The following is a 17,727-nucleotide window of genomic DNA, read 5'->3' on the forward strand; positions in this document are numbered from 1 at the left end:
ATCAATTATACACTACTGCCTTCCACTCTTAGAGAAGCCTTGCTTATAAACCGTGGAGAACTTTAGTCTCTTAGCAACAGAATTCTTCGCATAAACCTGGCCCACAAATCCAAGATGGACTCTGATACTGAGAAAAAAAATTGAGTTACTCGGGTATTTAATATTTAATTTATTGAAGTTCTATATTTAAAATCCCAGACTTTGTTAATCCAGGTTCAACTTTAAATTCTGTTCATAAAAGTAATAATGTTTATTAAATGAAAACAACCATTTTTACTTGTTCTTTGTGGATTTCAGACCTGCAGGTAAGAGTTGTGTAACTGTGTGGCCAAAGCCCATAGTGGAGACTTAGACGTAACTAGAGAAAAAGGAGTAATAGAGGGCACATTGGTTTCAGTGTCTGGCTTTGCCATGACTATGAAATTAAACTCCTTTGAGAGGATGGATTTGCCAATCAAGAGGTTCAATGTGGTGTAACCCTCACGTTCCATTGGCTAATGTTCAGTCATGTGGCCATCTTAACAGCAGAGGAGGCTGGGAAATGTAATTTAGCTTTAGATCCATGATGAACTGGACCAAGTTTTGGTGAGAAGCTGGTGATCTCTACAACAGTCCACCCTGTAGTCACCAGTGTCAGGCTATGCCAGTGACTTTGAAGTTAAACTCCATCAAACAGATTTTCTGTCAAGAGGTTTGTGTAGCTGTTTCAGTCTTCCAATCTTCAATCTTTCGATCATCAATTGTTCTATCACGGCCTCTACTGCAGTGTTGAGAGGCCACCTCTCAGTTGTGCCCTGGACCAGAGTTCCCTTACAGTATCTGCATTCTTCCCTGGGCCAGTCTCCTCCCTCTCAGACTTCTTTAGAACTCATCACTCCTCCTGATCCAACAACTGGTACCAGCTCCACAAACACCTGTCACTGTGAATATTTTCCATTGTGTGGAAAAGACTATTTCCAGTTACCTGGGTTTAAAATGAGTGTTTAATTTACTAGTTTATAAGTATAAAATCTGGTTTTGCTTATGCTTTAAATTCATCTTACAAATCCTGCAATTCTATTTATAAATGTACTATTTTTAAAACACTACTTGCACTTGTCCTTTGATTGATGTTCAACTCAAACAGATTTAAATTTTCTTAACAATTAGTCTCATCTACAGACTTAGTGAAATTTCCATAACTGTTTTAGATCATGTTTGTATGTTTAATATATTTGATTTTTTTTCCCTCATGCACTTCAATTGCCTGACAAGGTAAACTTAAAATCCTCACGTGCAAAATCTTTCTTAAAATATAAGCAACTCTTGTAAATCTAATTACCTAATTTACCATGTTCAGATGTTTTATTTGTCTTAAATGTTCTAATAACGTTTATAAGCTTGAGCAGTCTTATACCTTTCAACTAAAAATCATAACTCTAACATCAAGATATTTCAAGTTGAAAATACAAAGCTCAATTTAACTTAAATTCACACAGATTCTTAAACTTAACATCAAAATATTATGATTTACTTCACTGTCTCTATACTAAATTTTATTCCTCCTCCGGACAGCAATTTGGCCATCTCAGGAAGACTGGGGTTATTAGGTCAAAAAAAAAATCACTGCTGTAACAGTTAGCGGTCAGGTTGAAGAACAGGCTGGAGAGCTCGGGCTTGTGGGGCTGTGTGCTGCCACAGTAACGCTCACGGTGAACACACAGCATTCTCCTGGTGGGCTTAGCTCTACTGGCTGCAAGGTGGGGCTTTCAGCTGGGCCAGTTCATAATTCACACGTGCAGGGCATCTTTCTCATTCCGCCTTATCCCTTCTCTGGTAGATGGAGTGCTACTGCACCCCGTCCCCTCAGTCTCAGCAAATTTCCCCCACCAGTAGGTCCTGCAGTGCTTCTGGGTGTTTCTTGTCTTACCTGATTCTCTAGCCCTGTCAGTGTCGTCTCTTTTCTAACCCTCTAATTAAGAGTCATTGGACCCATGTAAATCTCCTTTTCCCTTTCATACCTGCCCGGCCTCTGAGACCTCATTTCCTTCCCTACGTGTCCAGCCTGTCTTCAAAGACCATAAACCTTTCTTCCGATGAAATCTATCTCTTCCTCCACCTTAACCAGCCTTTTAGTTTTTCTTCCAATTCCTGCCTCTCCTGTTCTAAGAGTAAGACCAAATCCTATGTTGTTGTTGCTGCTCCTGCTGCTGCTGCTGCTGCTGCTGCGGTTGTTTTTAAGCAGTTGTTCACTCTTCCAACAAGTGTGATTCTTAGAATGTTTCAGACAGGGGCCTTTTCAATTGCCCTCTTGAGCCTCTGGGTTTGCAGTAATTTTTTTTTTCTTAAGGAAATTGTATAATCCCTGTATAATAAGGGATTCCCCACTGCTTTTGAGCTCTTCATTGGAAAAAATATACCACCCTTGGTAGTTAAAGCCACAGTCCGGGTCTCCCAAATTCAAAGTCATGGCCAAGGATTGCATAATTAACCAAAGGATTATAAAGGCTACAATTCCAGATCCACCTTGAGATGGTTATAGTCAACTCATGGGAGCTTGTGGAAAAGCCTGATGATCTGAGACGTTGGCTGCTCTATCCCTCATGCCCAAGTCCCGTGATCAGCTCACAAGGACAGTGAGGGGCTGACCAGGCCCAGCACCCTTGGGCCTGCACAAAGCTCACACATGCACAGAAATGCAGCTTACTGGCTGGTGTGGCTTAGTGGATTGAGCGCCTGCCTGAGAAGAAATGCAGCTTAGCTCCTTGTAAGGTTCGAGGCTCAGTCTGAAAACCTAGGTGGAAAACACAGCAGCACAAAAAGTTATTCTATCCACCTGTTAACCTAAAAATAAAAGGCCAAAGTGAGAGGCAACAAGCATTTATTTGAGATCAAAAAGGAATAGCTATTTGGGAAGTACCATTTCAGGAAGAAACCCAAATAGTGTTCCAATCGGGAGACAAAGGCAAGGGCTATTTTTGAGAAAGGGAAGGGGAGAATGACATCACTAGAAGGAATTTCTATTGGTGCAGATTAACATCATGACACTAATTCCAAGTATGTTTTTAATTTTCAGTCCAGTAGTCATAATATCTGCTTTCTTATTCTCTTGACAGTTCCTTGGGTCACTATGTTGCTTTAGCCTCAGTCTAAAGGCTATTTGTCCCTGTTTTAACATTCCAAAGTTTTGAAGAGTAAAACATGCAAGGCAGGTCATATGGGATGGCAGCTCCAACTCCATTTTCAAGTGGCTCTATTTATATTATTTTTTTACACACCAATGCCTTACTTCAAAAGCTTTCACAGCCAGGATTATACCCATTTTGAGGTGTGACCAAAAGACCACCTGTTTGGTGAACTAATCTCTATCTTTGTGCTAACTGCAGTGCCAGGTCACCTTTGCCCATCTAGCTCAAGGAAACCCACAGAAGACAGCACCCAAAAGCCTGTGAGCTCTTCTGGCTACAACCCTGGCAGCTCCCATTGCTAAAGCCCCTATCTATTAAAAAATAACCCTGTGTCTGTTTAAAACAGCCTGGGACATACAAAGATAGCCACTGTACTACGGGCATTAGCTTCTGTAAGCTGCCAAGGAATAAAAACCCAGGTGTGTCTTACTCCAAAGTACATGTTCAAAACCACCAACCACCTCATGCTGCCAGAGTTTTGGATGGAAAGAACTTCAGGGACCCTGACATCCCTAGAATGCCATGCTTTTAAAGACCCCATTTACTGTGGCCAGGGGTGGTTTTGTCTTTCTCCAAGTAATTAATGACGATAGCTGATGTGCAATATGCTGATTCTGACTTACTTCAGAAAAAGTTCTTATTTAAGCATCACTCAATTCTTTAAGGAAGCAATTCTCCTTTTAGGTGATGAAATAAAACTTAAAGAAGCTAAAGACCAAGAACAAACACTAAGTTGCTGGGATTTGAATAGAGGCAGAGCTGACAGCAAAGCCCTCATCAGCCTTGCTCCCCACCACCTCACCTGGCAGGGGGCACCTCTGTGCTGTAGGATCTCCTCAAAGCAATAAGATAGCACATCCAGAGTAGGGGCTTGAGATAAAGGGTCCTTGGCCCTGGGGGCTGTGAGGGGGCTGCTAAACTGAGAGGGGATAAGGTAGGATGAGCAGCTTAAGTCCACCTGGTACCCTGGGGCTTTGACCAGTTGTCATCTGGAAGATGTATTAACCTCTCTTCACTCTACCCGCCATGCCTTTTGGACTTGGCACGCTCTCTAGCATCACAGAATGAAAGAAGACTACTCTTCCTTCAGGCCTAACTTAAAATTAGAAGTCTTCTCACATACTGCTTTTGTTCACTAACAGCCTCTTCCCTCCCCCTCCCCGAGCCAGCCATACTGCATCCCATGGAGGGGCCAAGCTATAATCCTAACGGCACCTGTTTAAGGGGAAAAGACATCATCTAATGGGAAGATGAGAGTGGGCTGCCAACCTGAGGTGAGAATTGGGAAATTTGGGTCAGGTCTTTGAGACTGGATATTTGGGCCAGACATTCCCTTATCCTTGTGGATTAGAATCCTCACCCAGACATCTTGGGGCTCCTACTCCTGTTCTGACAAAGCCACCTCTACCACATCCCGGAGTTTCCATCACCCACTGTTGCTAAATTTAAACCTTCATCTGTCCTTTTCCTGTAGAATGTGGGTATTTTAAGGGAGCGACAGCATGGTGCTGCAGGAGATGCGGTGACACCAGCGCCGTGAAAATAACCGTGCCAGCCCCTCCTCTCTGTCTGTCAGATGCGCCCGCCTGCCCACTAGGGACTCGGCCAAAGGATGCTGGGTGAGGAGAGGGTTCCCAGGAGGGGGAGCTCGGGAAACCATACCCGCAGTGCACAGAGGAACAGAGCAGACACAAACTTATCCTCAGACACCCCTCTGAGACATCCCAGACTCTGAGGGATTCACCAGATCAACATAGAGTCCAGAGGAACCCTTAGGTGTGATAGGTCTGGGGGATCTAGGGGACACACTTTGGGGAACAAACAAGGACATTACAACCTGATGGGCATATGAGATCTTCCATGGCTCCTAGAAGACTGGGAGCAGAAGTGTCATTCTTTATCTACCCAACGAAGTCCCCAGAGTGGGGGCTGGTGGGTGGGGAAATGGAGGTTTCCGAATTCTTGCTGATTCATGCATCCACCCAAAGGTTGCAGGGTGGAATGGAGACTCCTGAAGTGGGCGGAGCCCTCCAGCATTTACACAAAACCGTGTGTGTGTGTGTGTGTGTGTGTGTGTGTGCGCGCGCGCGCGCGCCAACCCCCCAGAAGGCAGAAGGGCGAGTTTTCAGGTCTCTGGTCTGGTAACAGGAAGAAGGACACGCTTTGTTCTTGAACCCGTGGATACCATATCCGTCTCCACGGCATGGCTTTTCCCAAGGGCACAGCTCTTCATCATGCACCTTTCAGGAAGCTAATTAATTTTTACTGCAGAGAGGGGACTTCAGAGGAAAACAGCCCTCCAGTGCAGAACAAAAGAATGGAGTCAGGCCAAGGGAGATGTGTTGGCTATTTCATATTAAATGGGAATAGGTAATGTGGAAATGCTGCCCAAGGGCTGCCACCCTGAGATTTTGCCAGCTTCTGTGAGGGAGGTTATGGAACAGCCTTCCAGGAGATCTTCAACAACAAAATAAAAACCCACTTGGACTCCTGCCTGCTGTCCTTTCTCTGCATGATCAGAGTTGGCATCTTGCCTCACTTCTGATTCCTATTGTGTGTGTGGGTGTGTTTGAGAAAGAGAGAGAGGGATTGAGAGGGGTGGGCCAGAAAGCAAGGGCAGTGGTTTGGTGGCAAAAAGAGTTCAAGATCTTCTCCAGGCCCCCTGGCTTCTACTTATACCACCACCCCAACCCTACCCATGACCCCTCTATGTGTCTAATTGTCATATAGGGAGATGGCAGTAAACATACACTGGGATCTGGGGTGTCAGACACGAGGGACAGGAAAGGTTACACCTGCAAGATATAATCAGTGATCAGTGCCTCTGATTCTGGAGAGTCTCCCAGAAACTAATGTAGAATGGCACATTTCAGAAGAAACCCCATCCCAGACACATGGTCCAGAAAGACCACGAGTCCGGTCATGGTTGCGCAGATGCTAAGAAAGACCACGCTGCCATTTGCCATTCTATGCTGCAGACGTATGTACATCAAGGGGGAACACAGGTCATGGCAAGCTCGCCCTCTCCCCCACACGCTCCCTAGAGCTGTGGCTTGAGCTGGATAGAGGTGAGTAAGGACCCAATGCCTAAGTCTCAGCCACAGTGTGGGGGCTCCAAGGACACACATGGAAATAATGAGATGAACTTGGCTTCAGCTCCTCTACATGAGAAGCTGTCATCTCTGAGACCAGGGTGGGTGAGGATGAGGAGGGATGGCAAAGGGAAAGAAAATGGGGTGAACATACTGAAATTCAAGACCACAAACTCTCTCTCATACCTCTCTACCTATGGAGCCATCACCTGAGCCTCTGAGGGACTCAGGCCGAACAGGTAGAGCTGCCTCCCACGTGGTATTGCCACAGACACAGAAACATCAGCTTGGTATCCAGGCAGCCCCACCACAGGAGAGGCTGCCGCAGGGCATCTGCTTGGCCACCTCTGTCCTCTATGCACTGACCTCCCAGGCCAGAGGGCACCAGAGCAGCTCCCCTCGCCCCTTCTACCATAAGTCTGTCAGTGTGAGAGCCACACATATCACCTCATTCACCATTTACAGAGCCCCTACCATGTGCCAGACCCTATACAATTTGCTGAGGATACAGTAAATCTGGTGGTGGAGACAGACATGTACCACAGTGTGGTAGGAAGTGCTGTTACAGAAGCATAAACAAGAGGTGCCAGAGCACAGAAGACTTCCTGGAAGAGGCAACATTGGAACCAGGCGTTTAATAATAAGTAGAAGATTGCACACAAAGTAGGACAGAGAGGTGGAGAAGTAGAATAGTTAAGTAGAACATATGCACACAAAGGGGAAAGAACATGCTGGGCAGAGAGAACAATATATGCAAAGGTGCAGAGGCGAGAAAGAGCAGGGTGAATTTGGAGAAGCACTGGTGGCTTGTGTGGCCAGAGCCCAGGTATGCAGGGGTGGTGGCCAGACCTGACTCACCTGGGTTAAGGGGCCTCCCAAGGTGTCAGAACTTGACCCTGGCAGTGACAGAGAAATAGGGAAGGCTCTAAGGGAGTGGCATAACCAGAGTCGCGCTTTAGAAAGGTCACTCAGACCCAGAGTTGGGCTGGGGTGGAATAAGACACCAGAGGCAAGGAGAACAGGTAGGAGACAGGTAGGAAGCCCTGGCAACAGACCAGGCTTATATTGAAAAGGTGCTGAATCAAGAGAGCAGCAGCAGTAGGGAAAAGAGAAAGAAAAAGACATACTGAGAGATTTTAAGGGGTAAAAATGACAGGGTTTCATCACCACTTGGACATGAGGTTAAGAGAGAGGGAGAAATCTAGGCTGACAACCAGGTTTCTGGCTTAGGTAACTGGGCAAAAGGCAACAGGGAGCAGTAAGCAAGAATAGAGCAGAATTTGGGCCAAGGTTAAGCTTGAGGTACAAGGTGCCTGAGTAGACATACCAGTAGGTAGTTGCAAGTAGTGGTCAGGAAAGAGGTCTGGGTGGCAGAAATATAGGTGGAGGCATCCACACACAGCCGGCAGTTGAAGCCGTGGGTAAGGATGGGGCACCCAGAAGTAAGACTGGGCACTGGGTGGGGCACAGGATGGGTCCACGAGCTCCACCTCCATTCCAGCTTGGTTAACAGGACCTCCAGAGAACATTACTGATACTCGAAACCCCTCATCCTACAGAAAGGAATTAAGACTTGGACCCCTGGTATTTCTTAGGGCAGGGACAGCACAGGAAGGATGCTCCCACTACAGGTCCCTCTTCTGAGACAACTGCCTCTGGTTCCTGCTCCTTACTTCCTAGGGAACGTGTCCCAGAGCCCATTCTTTCCTGTTACAAGCAGCAGGGCTGCCTGCCTTTTCCTCCTGGACTCCTGGGCTAGGAGCCCATGTGCTCCAGATGGAATTCCAAGAGATGGGGAAGGACGGACAGTGACCCCACAGAGCCCAGGCCTCTGTGGCCTCCCCTGAATTGCCTCCATTTTTCCAGGGAGTGCCGGGGAAGGGGCATGGGAGCTATCCGACCCTGACTGACTTCCCTGTGGCCTGGCATCCTGTGCTGGCACTCAAGAGAGCCAGCCCTGCCCCCTTCGCCTCAGCCCTGTTCAGAGACCCAAATGGGCCCTGAGACCCAAGGGCCCGCATCCCACACAGTGCCCACACGGGATCACGCAGGCAGAAGGCAGCTCATGGAGCTTTTTTTCTGGTTGTTTTATTTGAAAACCCTCAGGTGTGTCCCCTCCCTCACCACACCAATCCCCTACCCCCACCCCAGGACATGACGATGCCACACGCACACACAAGGCTGTGAGCTGCACATGGAACACAGGGGCTGTGCTCACGACAACATGAAAAAATATACATTATATATAGTACACCGGGGCCCTACTCCCGCTCCCACCCCCACAGCATAACCATGACCAGGTCATGTAGGAAGGGGCAGGGGCTGTAGGACCGCAGGCAAGGACAGGAGGAGAAAGGGGACAACAAAGGAAGGAAAGTGGGCACGGTGAAGAAGCAGGGGTTCCCCGGAGTGAGATGGAGATCATAAGAGAAGCAAGAAGGCCCCGTGGAGGGGGCTGGGGAGGAAGGCCTCATGGAGAGGAGAGTAGGGAAGGGCAGAGGGTTCCTTCAATCCCACCCTTGGCCACTGCCATTGCTACTGACACCAACCCAATCAATATAGAGCCTGGCTGGTGGGGGGAGAGACAGAGACATGGGTGAGCTAGGTCAAGGCTGCTCTGGGGGGCAGAAAAGGCAGCCAACATCTTCCACACTGGGGCAATAAGAGCCCAGAGGCATGGGAGGGAGGTGGGCTAGGGATTGAGGAGGGTAGACTCCAGTGGCACCCACTGGATTTTGAGATTAAAGGATGACTCAAGCTCTCTCCCTCTTGGTCTCTCTTCTCTCGGAATGTCCTTCTCTCTTTTCTGGGGCTGTCTCTGTCTCACCAGGGCAGACTTCTTTCCCTGTTTGGGGAGGGGTATGGGCCTTAGTAGCGGTGTGGGGGGGTTTCAATGATGCGTCTCTCATCGCTGCTGGGCGAGTCAGCTGCCTCTGAGTCACTGCTGTCCTCGTCTTCCTGCTGGCCACCCGCAGGCCCCGCCACACAGGCTTGCCGATTCTGGTAGGACTGTAGAAGGCAAGAGTGGAGAGGAGAGGGGCTCAGCAGCCTCACACACCCCAGAGCCTCTCCTTTGCGGCCACACTCCCTCGGTCTTCTTACTGCCACCCCCACCCCACCTCCTCCCCCCTACAGACCTTTCCCCTTCCTGCTCACAAGCTCTGCTCAGAGCTTTTTATCCCAGGGCTTGGCCATCCCTTCCAGGTTTTCACTGTGTATGTTCCAGCTGAATCTTGACCCTTTAGACCTCCCCACTTGCCAGGGCCACTCACCTCCATGGGGTTCACGATAATGGTGAGAGCGGAGTCATCCCAAAAGAGGTCCGGGTCCTTGGGGTCACTGGAGGCCCCCGGGGGCCCGCCTGCCCCTGAGACACGGCGGTGAAGAGAGTGGATTCTCACCAGGCCCAGGATGACCATGAGCACCAGGAAGCCCACACACACGACGATGATGAGAGTCGCTGCACTGGGGACCACTGCGGGGAGAGCGTGCAGTGAGGAGATCGTGGCCAGGCCCACCTCAGGGGACTCAGCACAAAGAGCAGGAAGGGAGGCCCTGGGCAGAGTGTCTCTGAGTAAGAGAAGATAGCATCTACAATGGCCCAGAAGAGGGGACTACCTTGTAGAAGCTGGAAGGAGAATAGAGACGGGAAGGAGAATAGAGACGAGAAGGACCAGAGACCAGGAAAGAAGCAGGCAGCAGCCTCGCCACTGCTAGGGCCAAAGGAACAGAGACAGAGGGAGGAAAGTGTGCAAAAATGGGGGCGAGGACAGGGGGAGAAAAGGGCTCCCAGCCCAAGGCTGTCAGGAGCATCCCTATTCTCAGCAGGCAGAGAGCTAGGTGTGCCAAGGTCATCCTTTTGCGACCCTGTGGCCTAAGAATGAGATGCCTGGTGCCCATTGGGGTAAGGAGAGAGCCAAGCACATGGGCTTAATGGTGTGGGAGGAGAGAATGAGGTGGGGGACAGGTCGAAGGGCCAAAGAACAGCCCCTTCCCTTACCCACCTGGACTGAGCTCATTCCTGCTCGGTGCCGCTTCCCTTCTCCTTACGGACTTGGGGCTCCTGGACCTCTGGGGCTTCTGCTCCTCCCCCTGAGGCATACCCCCCTTCCCTATGGCCCTGTCATGCCTCTGGCCCTGCAGCCTCACTTTGAGGCCCAGGCTCAGCGGGGCATGGACCCTGAAGGGCAGTGACACACGGAAGGGCATGTGGACTCTCACTCGGACCCTAGAGCTGATGGCAGAGAAGCAGATGTGCATGCACAGGTACAAGCCCAGGAAGAACGTGTGGGCACACAGCTGGCCAAAGGTCGCCACACCCTGCACCCGAGCCACTACTCTGCTGGTCCACACAGCTGCCTGCACCAGCAACCTGGCAGCCCGCTCACACAGCAGGATCAGTGGGATACTCCTGAGGGTCTCCAATAAGGCAGAGATGAGCCATAGGTGCAGTGTCACCCAGCTCCCTGCCAGCTGGGCAAGCCAGGAAACCCCCTGAAGGAAGACGTAAACACCACCAACAAGGGCTGCAAGGGCCACAGAGCGAGCAGCCGTGAGCACAGCTCTGCCCCACTCCTGCACACACAGAAACAGCCCTCGAAGAAGCAGAAGGAAGCAAAACAGGAGAGCCCACAGCCCCAGGGACAGCAGGTGCAGGTAGATACCCCACACACGCATGCCCAGGCCCAGAGCCCTCACGGGCAGCTGGGCCACTACACCCCACATGGCACAGAGCAGCTCACCCAACCACAAGGGTCTGTGACGCCCAGGCTCTGGGCAGGTCCGTTGCTGAGGGATTATTACACGTATGCATCACACACACATTATGTTCCAAGTTATAGATAATACCTCCCTGTCCTGAATGTACCCATAGCCTCTAAGACTCACGTGCCAAGAGACAGAGCAGAGCACAGAGAAGCACACAGCACGGAAGCCCCACACACCCTGCTGCAGTCCCCTCCTGCTGGCAGTCACCACACGCACGCTGCCACACGCTCCAGGGCCAACCAGGTGTGTGCAGAATGCCCTGCCTGAGCAGGCGCCCTAGCCTCACACCTCCCTGAGACCGCCCTGATGTCTCTCTGCCAAGTTGGTCCCTGTCCTGACCTGACCCATAGCCCACTTGGGGCCACTCTCCAGCTACAGCTGACTGCCCAGCAGAGCAGCGTTGGGTCTGGCTGGATCAACATTTCTCAACTGCCTGGGGATAGGGGAGAAAGGAAGAAGGAGACAGAGACGACCTTTCTGCCCATCTGCAGAAAATAGAACCTCCCAAGTCTCCATCCAAGTCAGTGAGTAAGATTGGGGTGGGGGGTGGGGTATGACGCTATCAGCAGAAGACCCCTGTAGCTAAGGCCAGGCTCTAGAAGGAGTGGAGGCCTTCCCTCAGAGTGGAAGCCACAGCAGGTGAACTTTTTCTAGGGCACAATGTTAAGTCAAAGTTTCTGGTTTGTGCATTAATCAAATGCATTTGTCCCTCTGAGCCCCTGGCTTGGAGAAGGAAAATTACAAGTTGATTGCCAGGACTAAGAAATGTCAAAAAGGCAGGGAGGGAGGGAAAGAAAGAAAAGACCTGGCTGGTGTGGCTCAGTGGATTGAGTGCCCACCTGCGAACCGAAAAGTCACTGGCTCAATTCCCAGGCAGGGCACATGCCTAGGTTGCAGGCCAGGTCCTCAGTAGGGGGTACATGAGAGGCAACCACACATTGATGTTTCTCTCCCTCTCTTTCTCCCTCCCTTTCCTTCTGTCTAAAAATAAATACATAAAATCTTTTTTAAAAAAAAGAAAGAAAGAAACACAGGAAAGACAAAATGTAGACACACTATCTGGGCCAATGAGCACAGTTAATTAGTTTTAAATGAACCAGAGAGCCAGAGAGATGGGAGGATTTTTAAATTAGCTACAAACAAAAATCATGAGTTTAAAAACTATAATCAAGATTTCTTGCTGCATTAGATCTGAGCAGTTACTTCTGATCGAGAACAACCTCCATAGTCAACATGAAAAGGTGTCTTAGCAAACAGCCCATGTGAACTCCTGGTTTCAGCTGATGTTGAGGACACCATGGAGAGACCTGCCCCTAGCCCTGTGTGGTGCTGTGTGAAGACCTCAGGAGAAACGTCTTTCTGCCCTTGGTCCCAGGCTTCTCCTGAAATCCTGCTGGACTCCTATCATATGACCTTCATAACTGCTCAGACTCCCTTTTGCTTCAGCTACAAGGAAGCTCAGAGTCAAAATTCTAATCCACTCTAGCAACTGCATAGCCTCTTGGAGTATGTAGTTTATGAACTGGCTTCATCTTACTCTTCTTTCATCTTGTCCTTTCCCCCGCACTTCCTAATTCATTTCCTACCTTTATCTTATTACACTGCAGGTCTTTCTGCAAAGGCTTGTAGGAAACAAAGCAGAGAAATGGTTCCAAAACTGTGCTGCACCTGGCAATCACCTAAGGATCTTTGAAAACCCTGACGCCTGCCTCCCACCCCCAGACACGCTGATTTAACTGGTGCAGAGTGTAACCTAGGCACCAAACGTTTCTACAGCTCCCCAGCTGACTCTACTGTGCATCAAAATTCTGGATGACTACATAAATACTGTCTTCATCATTTTGTCTCACCCTTCTCGGACAACCTCATTCTCCCTTATCATATCACCCTAAACCACCCACCCACCCCCAATTTTCAAAGTCTCATTCTCTCTCATGGCCACACAAAATCCCTTCTATCCTTCATGGTCCAAGTTCAGACACCACAAAACATTCCCTGACTGCCACACTTCACACTGATTTCTGTTTTATGATATACTTAGGAGCTTCAGAGAAACCCACCTCCTGTCCCATTGGAGGAAATGGTATCTCTTACTGCTTCTGCATGGCTAGAGGAATGTGAAATTGCAAAGCCAGAGTCCCATAGCACCACCCTTGGGGTGGGGAGGGGAAGGACTGCTCTGAGAAGGCAGATGGGCCAGGTTTTATGAATCAGATCTCCTGGTAAGCTCAGGAGATGTCAATCACCAACAACCCCAGGTGAACTATGAACTCTGCACAATACTCAGGCCAAAATAAGGGAAAACACAACGGCAGGCTACTGCTCTTGATTAGGATCTCAGAGCGAGCTTGGTTGGCCTGGACACCAGCTCGGAACGGTGGATGGGGACGCGAAACAGGGGCAACATCTACACACTCTGGGGCACCCCGAGGCAGCTGGGCAGATAAGGGTGAGGGGAGGAACTCTGGGGCAGTTCGAATGGGGACTCCCTCCCCTGGGACCTCATACCAGAGAAAACAAAGACTGAAAATCTCAACAGGCCCAGCAACAATGCCAACCGGCAGCTACCTTGAGCCTAACCTGTGTAACAGGACCTAGTGTCCAACCCCGAGAAGGTTGAGTGGGCCGATCCCCAGGGAAAGCACTGGAGAAAGAGCTAGGGAATCATGAGAAAAAGAAGTCTGGCTCTGAGGGTCTATTTAACAAAAACAAGTTTAGTTTGCTTACATGTCCCTACCAACTAAAGATCCAGTTGAAGCTTCTTGAAACCTTTACAACTTGGTTATGCCTGTACTCCCTCCTCACCCCTACCTATATTCATCTGCTCTGCCACAGTGAGTCACAGTAAAACACAAAAAGGCTTCTGCTGCAGGAAGAAGAAAGCCAGCCCCAGGGAAAAGGAAACACAAAGGATAATGTGGTTGCGGCCACTGCCCGAAGAGAGGAAGCCAGACTGAGTAAGGCCCTGGGAAGCCCTCAGAACTCCCCCAAACTGGGAGCAACTATAAAGTACTGAGGCTAACAGTTTTTTAAAGCATGAAACATAAGCAGAGAGGGTATTTGGGGCATTGGTTAGTGCACAGGCTCTGGAATTCTGCTGCCTGGATTTGAATCCTGGCTCTAGCACTTTCTAGCCGTGGGATCTTAGATCAGGTACTTAACCTCTCTGGGCTTCCATTTCGCTGCCTTTAAAGGGGATAATTCTAGTACCTAATCCATTTGTTGTCTGTAATGACTAAATGAGTTAACACATGTAAACTCCCACGAGCCTGGTGTCTGGCGCACATTGATTTGTTCACCATTCTACTTATTCCATTATCGAAATGAGCGCTGCGCTTTCAGGTGTTCCGGGACCCTGTGCTTCTTCCCAGGAGCATCCTTGGAACTCCTCAGGGAACTGCCTTCAGAGCCTGTGATACACCTTTTGACTTTTTCAAAAGTGACAAGCCTGTGCCCTTTGAGAGTGGGTTTAATGTTTAAAAATGTAGAATGACACCCAGCTCCAACTCTGACAAAAGTGGGTGCTGATGTTGGGTGGTACTGAACTGGGCCCAAAGCAAGGTGTGTCCAAAAAATTAAAATAAAATAAATGCAGTTCATAAATTGGCTTTGAAAGCCCTCTGAAAAGGGATTCTAAAAGTCATTTTTAGCAACATCAGAATGATTTTGATTTTGCAGTTTTTAATAATGTGGGTATTTGGTATGAAACTCAGGTTACAAAATAATTGGATCCCAACTTCGTAAAAAGCAAAAAGTAGGTACAGAAAAAGAACTGTCACATCACATACCATATTAAAAATGGCTTTCCCTCTGTGATAGAATTATGGCTGTTTTTTCTTATTTATACTTGTAATTTCTAGCTTTTCTACAATTAAGCAACTCTTAAATTGGGAATTAAAAAACTGCATCCCTGATGAAGGACCACAGCCAGGAAACAAGATCGCTTTGAAGGGCAGCACTCCATCTGGATATTTGCATATCTGCATATTTTGTTTTAGAAATAGTCTTATGACTTTGTAAATAGCACATAATTACAAGTGTAACAGCGCTGACTTCCCCTTGAGGATAAGGACTATATCTATCCTAAAATTCTTTTGTATTCCTAACAGTACTTTAGGGCAGTGCTAGTACATAATAGGTGTTTAATGAACACTTGATAAGGTCCAGGGCCAATTTGATATAGGTGTGGGAGGGCAGCAGGGACAACAAAGGCTTGGCCGACACCCACATTGCCTTTGTGATTCTGAGCCTGGTGCCCCCGCAGTGAGCTCCAGTGAGGCAAGGCTCACGTTCTTCACAGGGAAAGTTAATGATGGGGGGGGGGGGGCGGAATAAAGGGACTGGAACACAGCCGTCAGGAATCACAAGGGAACAGAACCCACTGCACCACCCTGTTCTTCCCGCCCATAGGTGGAGGGGGAAGAACAGCCCAGTACCTTGCCATCCCCCCACACACAGCCTTACGTACTCGAGTTTCGGTGGGAGCTGGCCAAGCTGTGTCCAGCCATCTCAGGAGGCGGCTGATGACCACGGTGCAGGAACTGCTGGGAGCTGAGCACGTGGCTAGGGTGGGCGACCCGGTTCATGCTGTGCAGGACATTGACCTGGAGAGGGAGGGCTTGGTGGGCACACACTCCTCCCCAGGTCCAGCTCCATCTCTCTTAAACCATCTTGCAGCCCCTGCCCCACAGCTGCTGCTTCCCACCTGCCTCCGCGTCCAGGTGCCCTTCCTGCTACAATTTCCATTCCCACCACCTATGGATTTCAGTCCACTCCGCCCCGGCTCCTCGCCAGAGGAGGGTAGCCGTGGAAGAAAAGAAACTCTCTGAGTACCTCCACGATGAATTCATTGCTGGAGTAACGACCATTCATTTCTGAGCAGGAAAGCCGGAACTTCCTGGCATAGAGGGCAGCTCCATGGCGCAGCCGATAGCGAGCCTGCCTCAGGATCTCTTCATACACAGTGATGCTCTCCACCCCTGGAAGAGGAGGAAGCAGCTCAGTACAGGAGCCAGCGAAGAGGCCAGGGCAGCATTCTCTCTCTGACTCCCACCAGCCTAGAATGGGTTAGTCCCACCCTTCGGTAGGGGTAGCACCCAAGCTCTCAGAGGAAGAGATGTTCCTTTCCATCCCCCACCTGGCTCTGACTGACTGGGATAGGCTGCATTTCCTGCTCTGCCCTTCTCTAATAGCTCGGGGGCTTCAGAGTAGGGATGGAGAGAAGGAAATCAGGAGACTCTGCACACGTGAGGGAGTTGGCAAGCAGGAAAGAAACAGAGAGAGGAGGAAATACAGAAGTCCTCAGGGAAGCTCTGAAAGGAATGGAAATGGGAGGGAATGGTTAGGCCCGTCAGCTCTCATTCTCCCTTATGGAGGGTCCTTTGGAGAAGAGCAGGCTTCCTTCGGAAGTTCCCAAAGCATTACCACTAGTTGGACGACCTCCGAAACAAAAGCTATCCTGTGTATGTGAGATTAGTGAGGAGGAAGATGGATGGGATGGCTGGAATCAAACAGCCAGAGGATTAGGAAGCTAGTCAGAGAAGGCTCAGCCACAGGAGGAGTGGGGGTGAGCCAGGCTGCAGAGAGAAGCAGGGAGAAAGGACCATCTGGAGACTAACCCCCAGCACATCTCCTCTAGGGGCAATCTGGAAGCCAAAGGATCTCCCAGGCTGGGAAAGTACAAAGTGTCACATGGCCATGTTCCTGGGTCTGGAAGGGGGACCCGCTGGATTTCCCAGTACTTGATCATGGGGAGAAGCACACACAGAAAAAGGTGGCAGGCTCTCAGGCCCCACTGACCAGCAATGGTGAGGTAGGCAGACGTGTTGGTGAGCTCCAGCCCTCGCTGCTGCAAGGACGCCATGTCCAAGAGCAGGCTTTCTCGCTCTGGGTCCAGGTCATCCCCCACTAGAGAAATCTCACAGCCATCCAGGTTGTGCACGATCTCGTCTGACATGCGTGTGTCTGTCACTAGGTTGGAGAGAGTCAGGATCTGGGTCAGAGCTAGAGGCCCACCTCATGGCCACTCTTCCTCCCCTTTCAGGGGCATTCCCTGAGAGCAGTCAGCATCATTGTCAAGAATGCCATTCCCCACCAGTTTCTGTACACCCATGGGCCTCCTCCTGGCTCTTCTGCCTGATGGCAAGTGGTTCTAGACAAGCAAATGCAGGGTGGAGTTGCTCACTCACTGGCAGCCCCAGATTTCTCTCCCTCACTCTGGTTCTACGCGGGTACCCCTTCTCTGGGCACAATCGCTCCCCGGGGTCACCCTTACCTGTGCCTTGCCAACTCTCATCCTTTTTGGCCTCCACCTGGTGAGAAATGGAGCAAGTGATTTGAAGATCTGGGAACAAAGCGACCCCCTCGGTTCCCTCGAAGTCCATGGCTGGGCGGGCAAAATGAGCAGTGCCACCCAACAGGATCTGGGGGGCATCGGGCTGGAGGACCACCACGTAACCCTCCACTTCGGGGATGGAGACGCAGGATTCTTCACTGAAGCACCTATAGGAGAAATGGGGAGAGGCAGCTTGTGACCCCCAGATGCCTCCCTTATATTCTACATTCTGTTTCATCCCTCTGGGCCTTCACCTCTATATAGAGCATCTCATGTAGGGAAGGTGAGGGGAGGGAAAGAGGGACAGTGTCCCTGCACCACCACCACCAACACACCCCCAGAGCGAAGCAGGAAGGGGAGATTCCAT

At 49.9% G+C, this 17,727-nt stretch overlaps 1 protein-coding gene across 4 annotated transcripts in view; it reads right to left on the reverse strand.

The window, feature by feature from the left end:
- Positions 1-8,336: 8,336 nt before the first annotated feature.
- Positions 8,337-17,727, reverse strand: part of CLSTN3 (calsyntenin 3) — a 45,052-nt gene continuing 35,661 nt past the window's right edge. For all 4 annotated transcript variants that reach the window (XM_045186871.3, XM_045186873.2, XM_071221076.1 and 1 more), the window contains 6 exons: positions 17,301-17,527; positions 16,826-16,996; positions 15,860-16,005; positions 15,495-15,630; positions 9,532-9,734; positions 8,337-9,268 (listed from right to left, as the gene is read on the reverse strand). In XM_045186871.3, coding sequence (XP_045042806.2) covers positions 9,128-9,268; positions 9,532-9,734; positions 15,495-15,630; positions 15,860-16,005; positions 16,826-16,996; positions 17,301-17,527 — 1,024 coding nt within the window. In that variant the 3' untranslated portion in view covers positions 8,337-9,127. The remainder of the gene's footprint in view (positions 9,269-9,531; positions 9,735-15,494; positions 15,631-15,859; positions 16,006-16,825; positions 16,997-17,300; positions 17,528-17,727) is intronic.

The sequence above is a fragment of the Desmodus rotundus genome, chromosome 3 (genome assembly GCF_022682495.2).
Source record: "Desmodus rotundus isolate HL8 chromosome 3, HLdesRot8A.1, whole genome shotgun sequence".
NCBI lineage: Eukaryota > Metazoa > Chordata > Mammalia > Chiroptera > Phyllostomidae > Desmodus > Desmodus rotundus.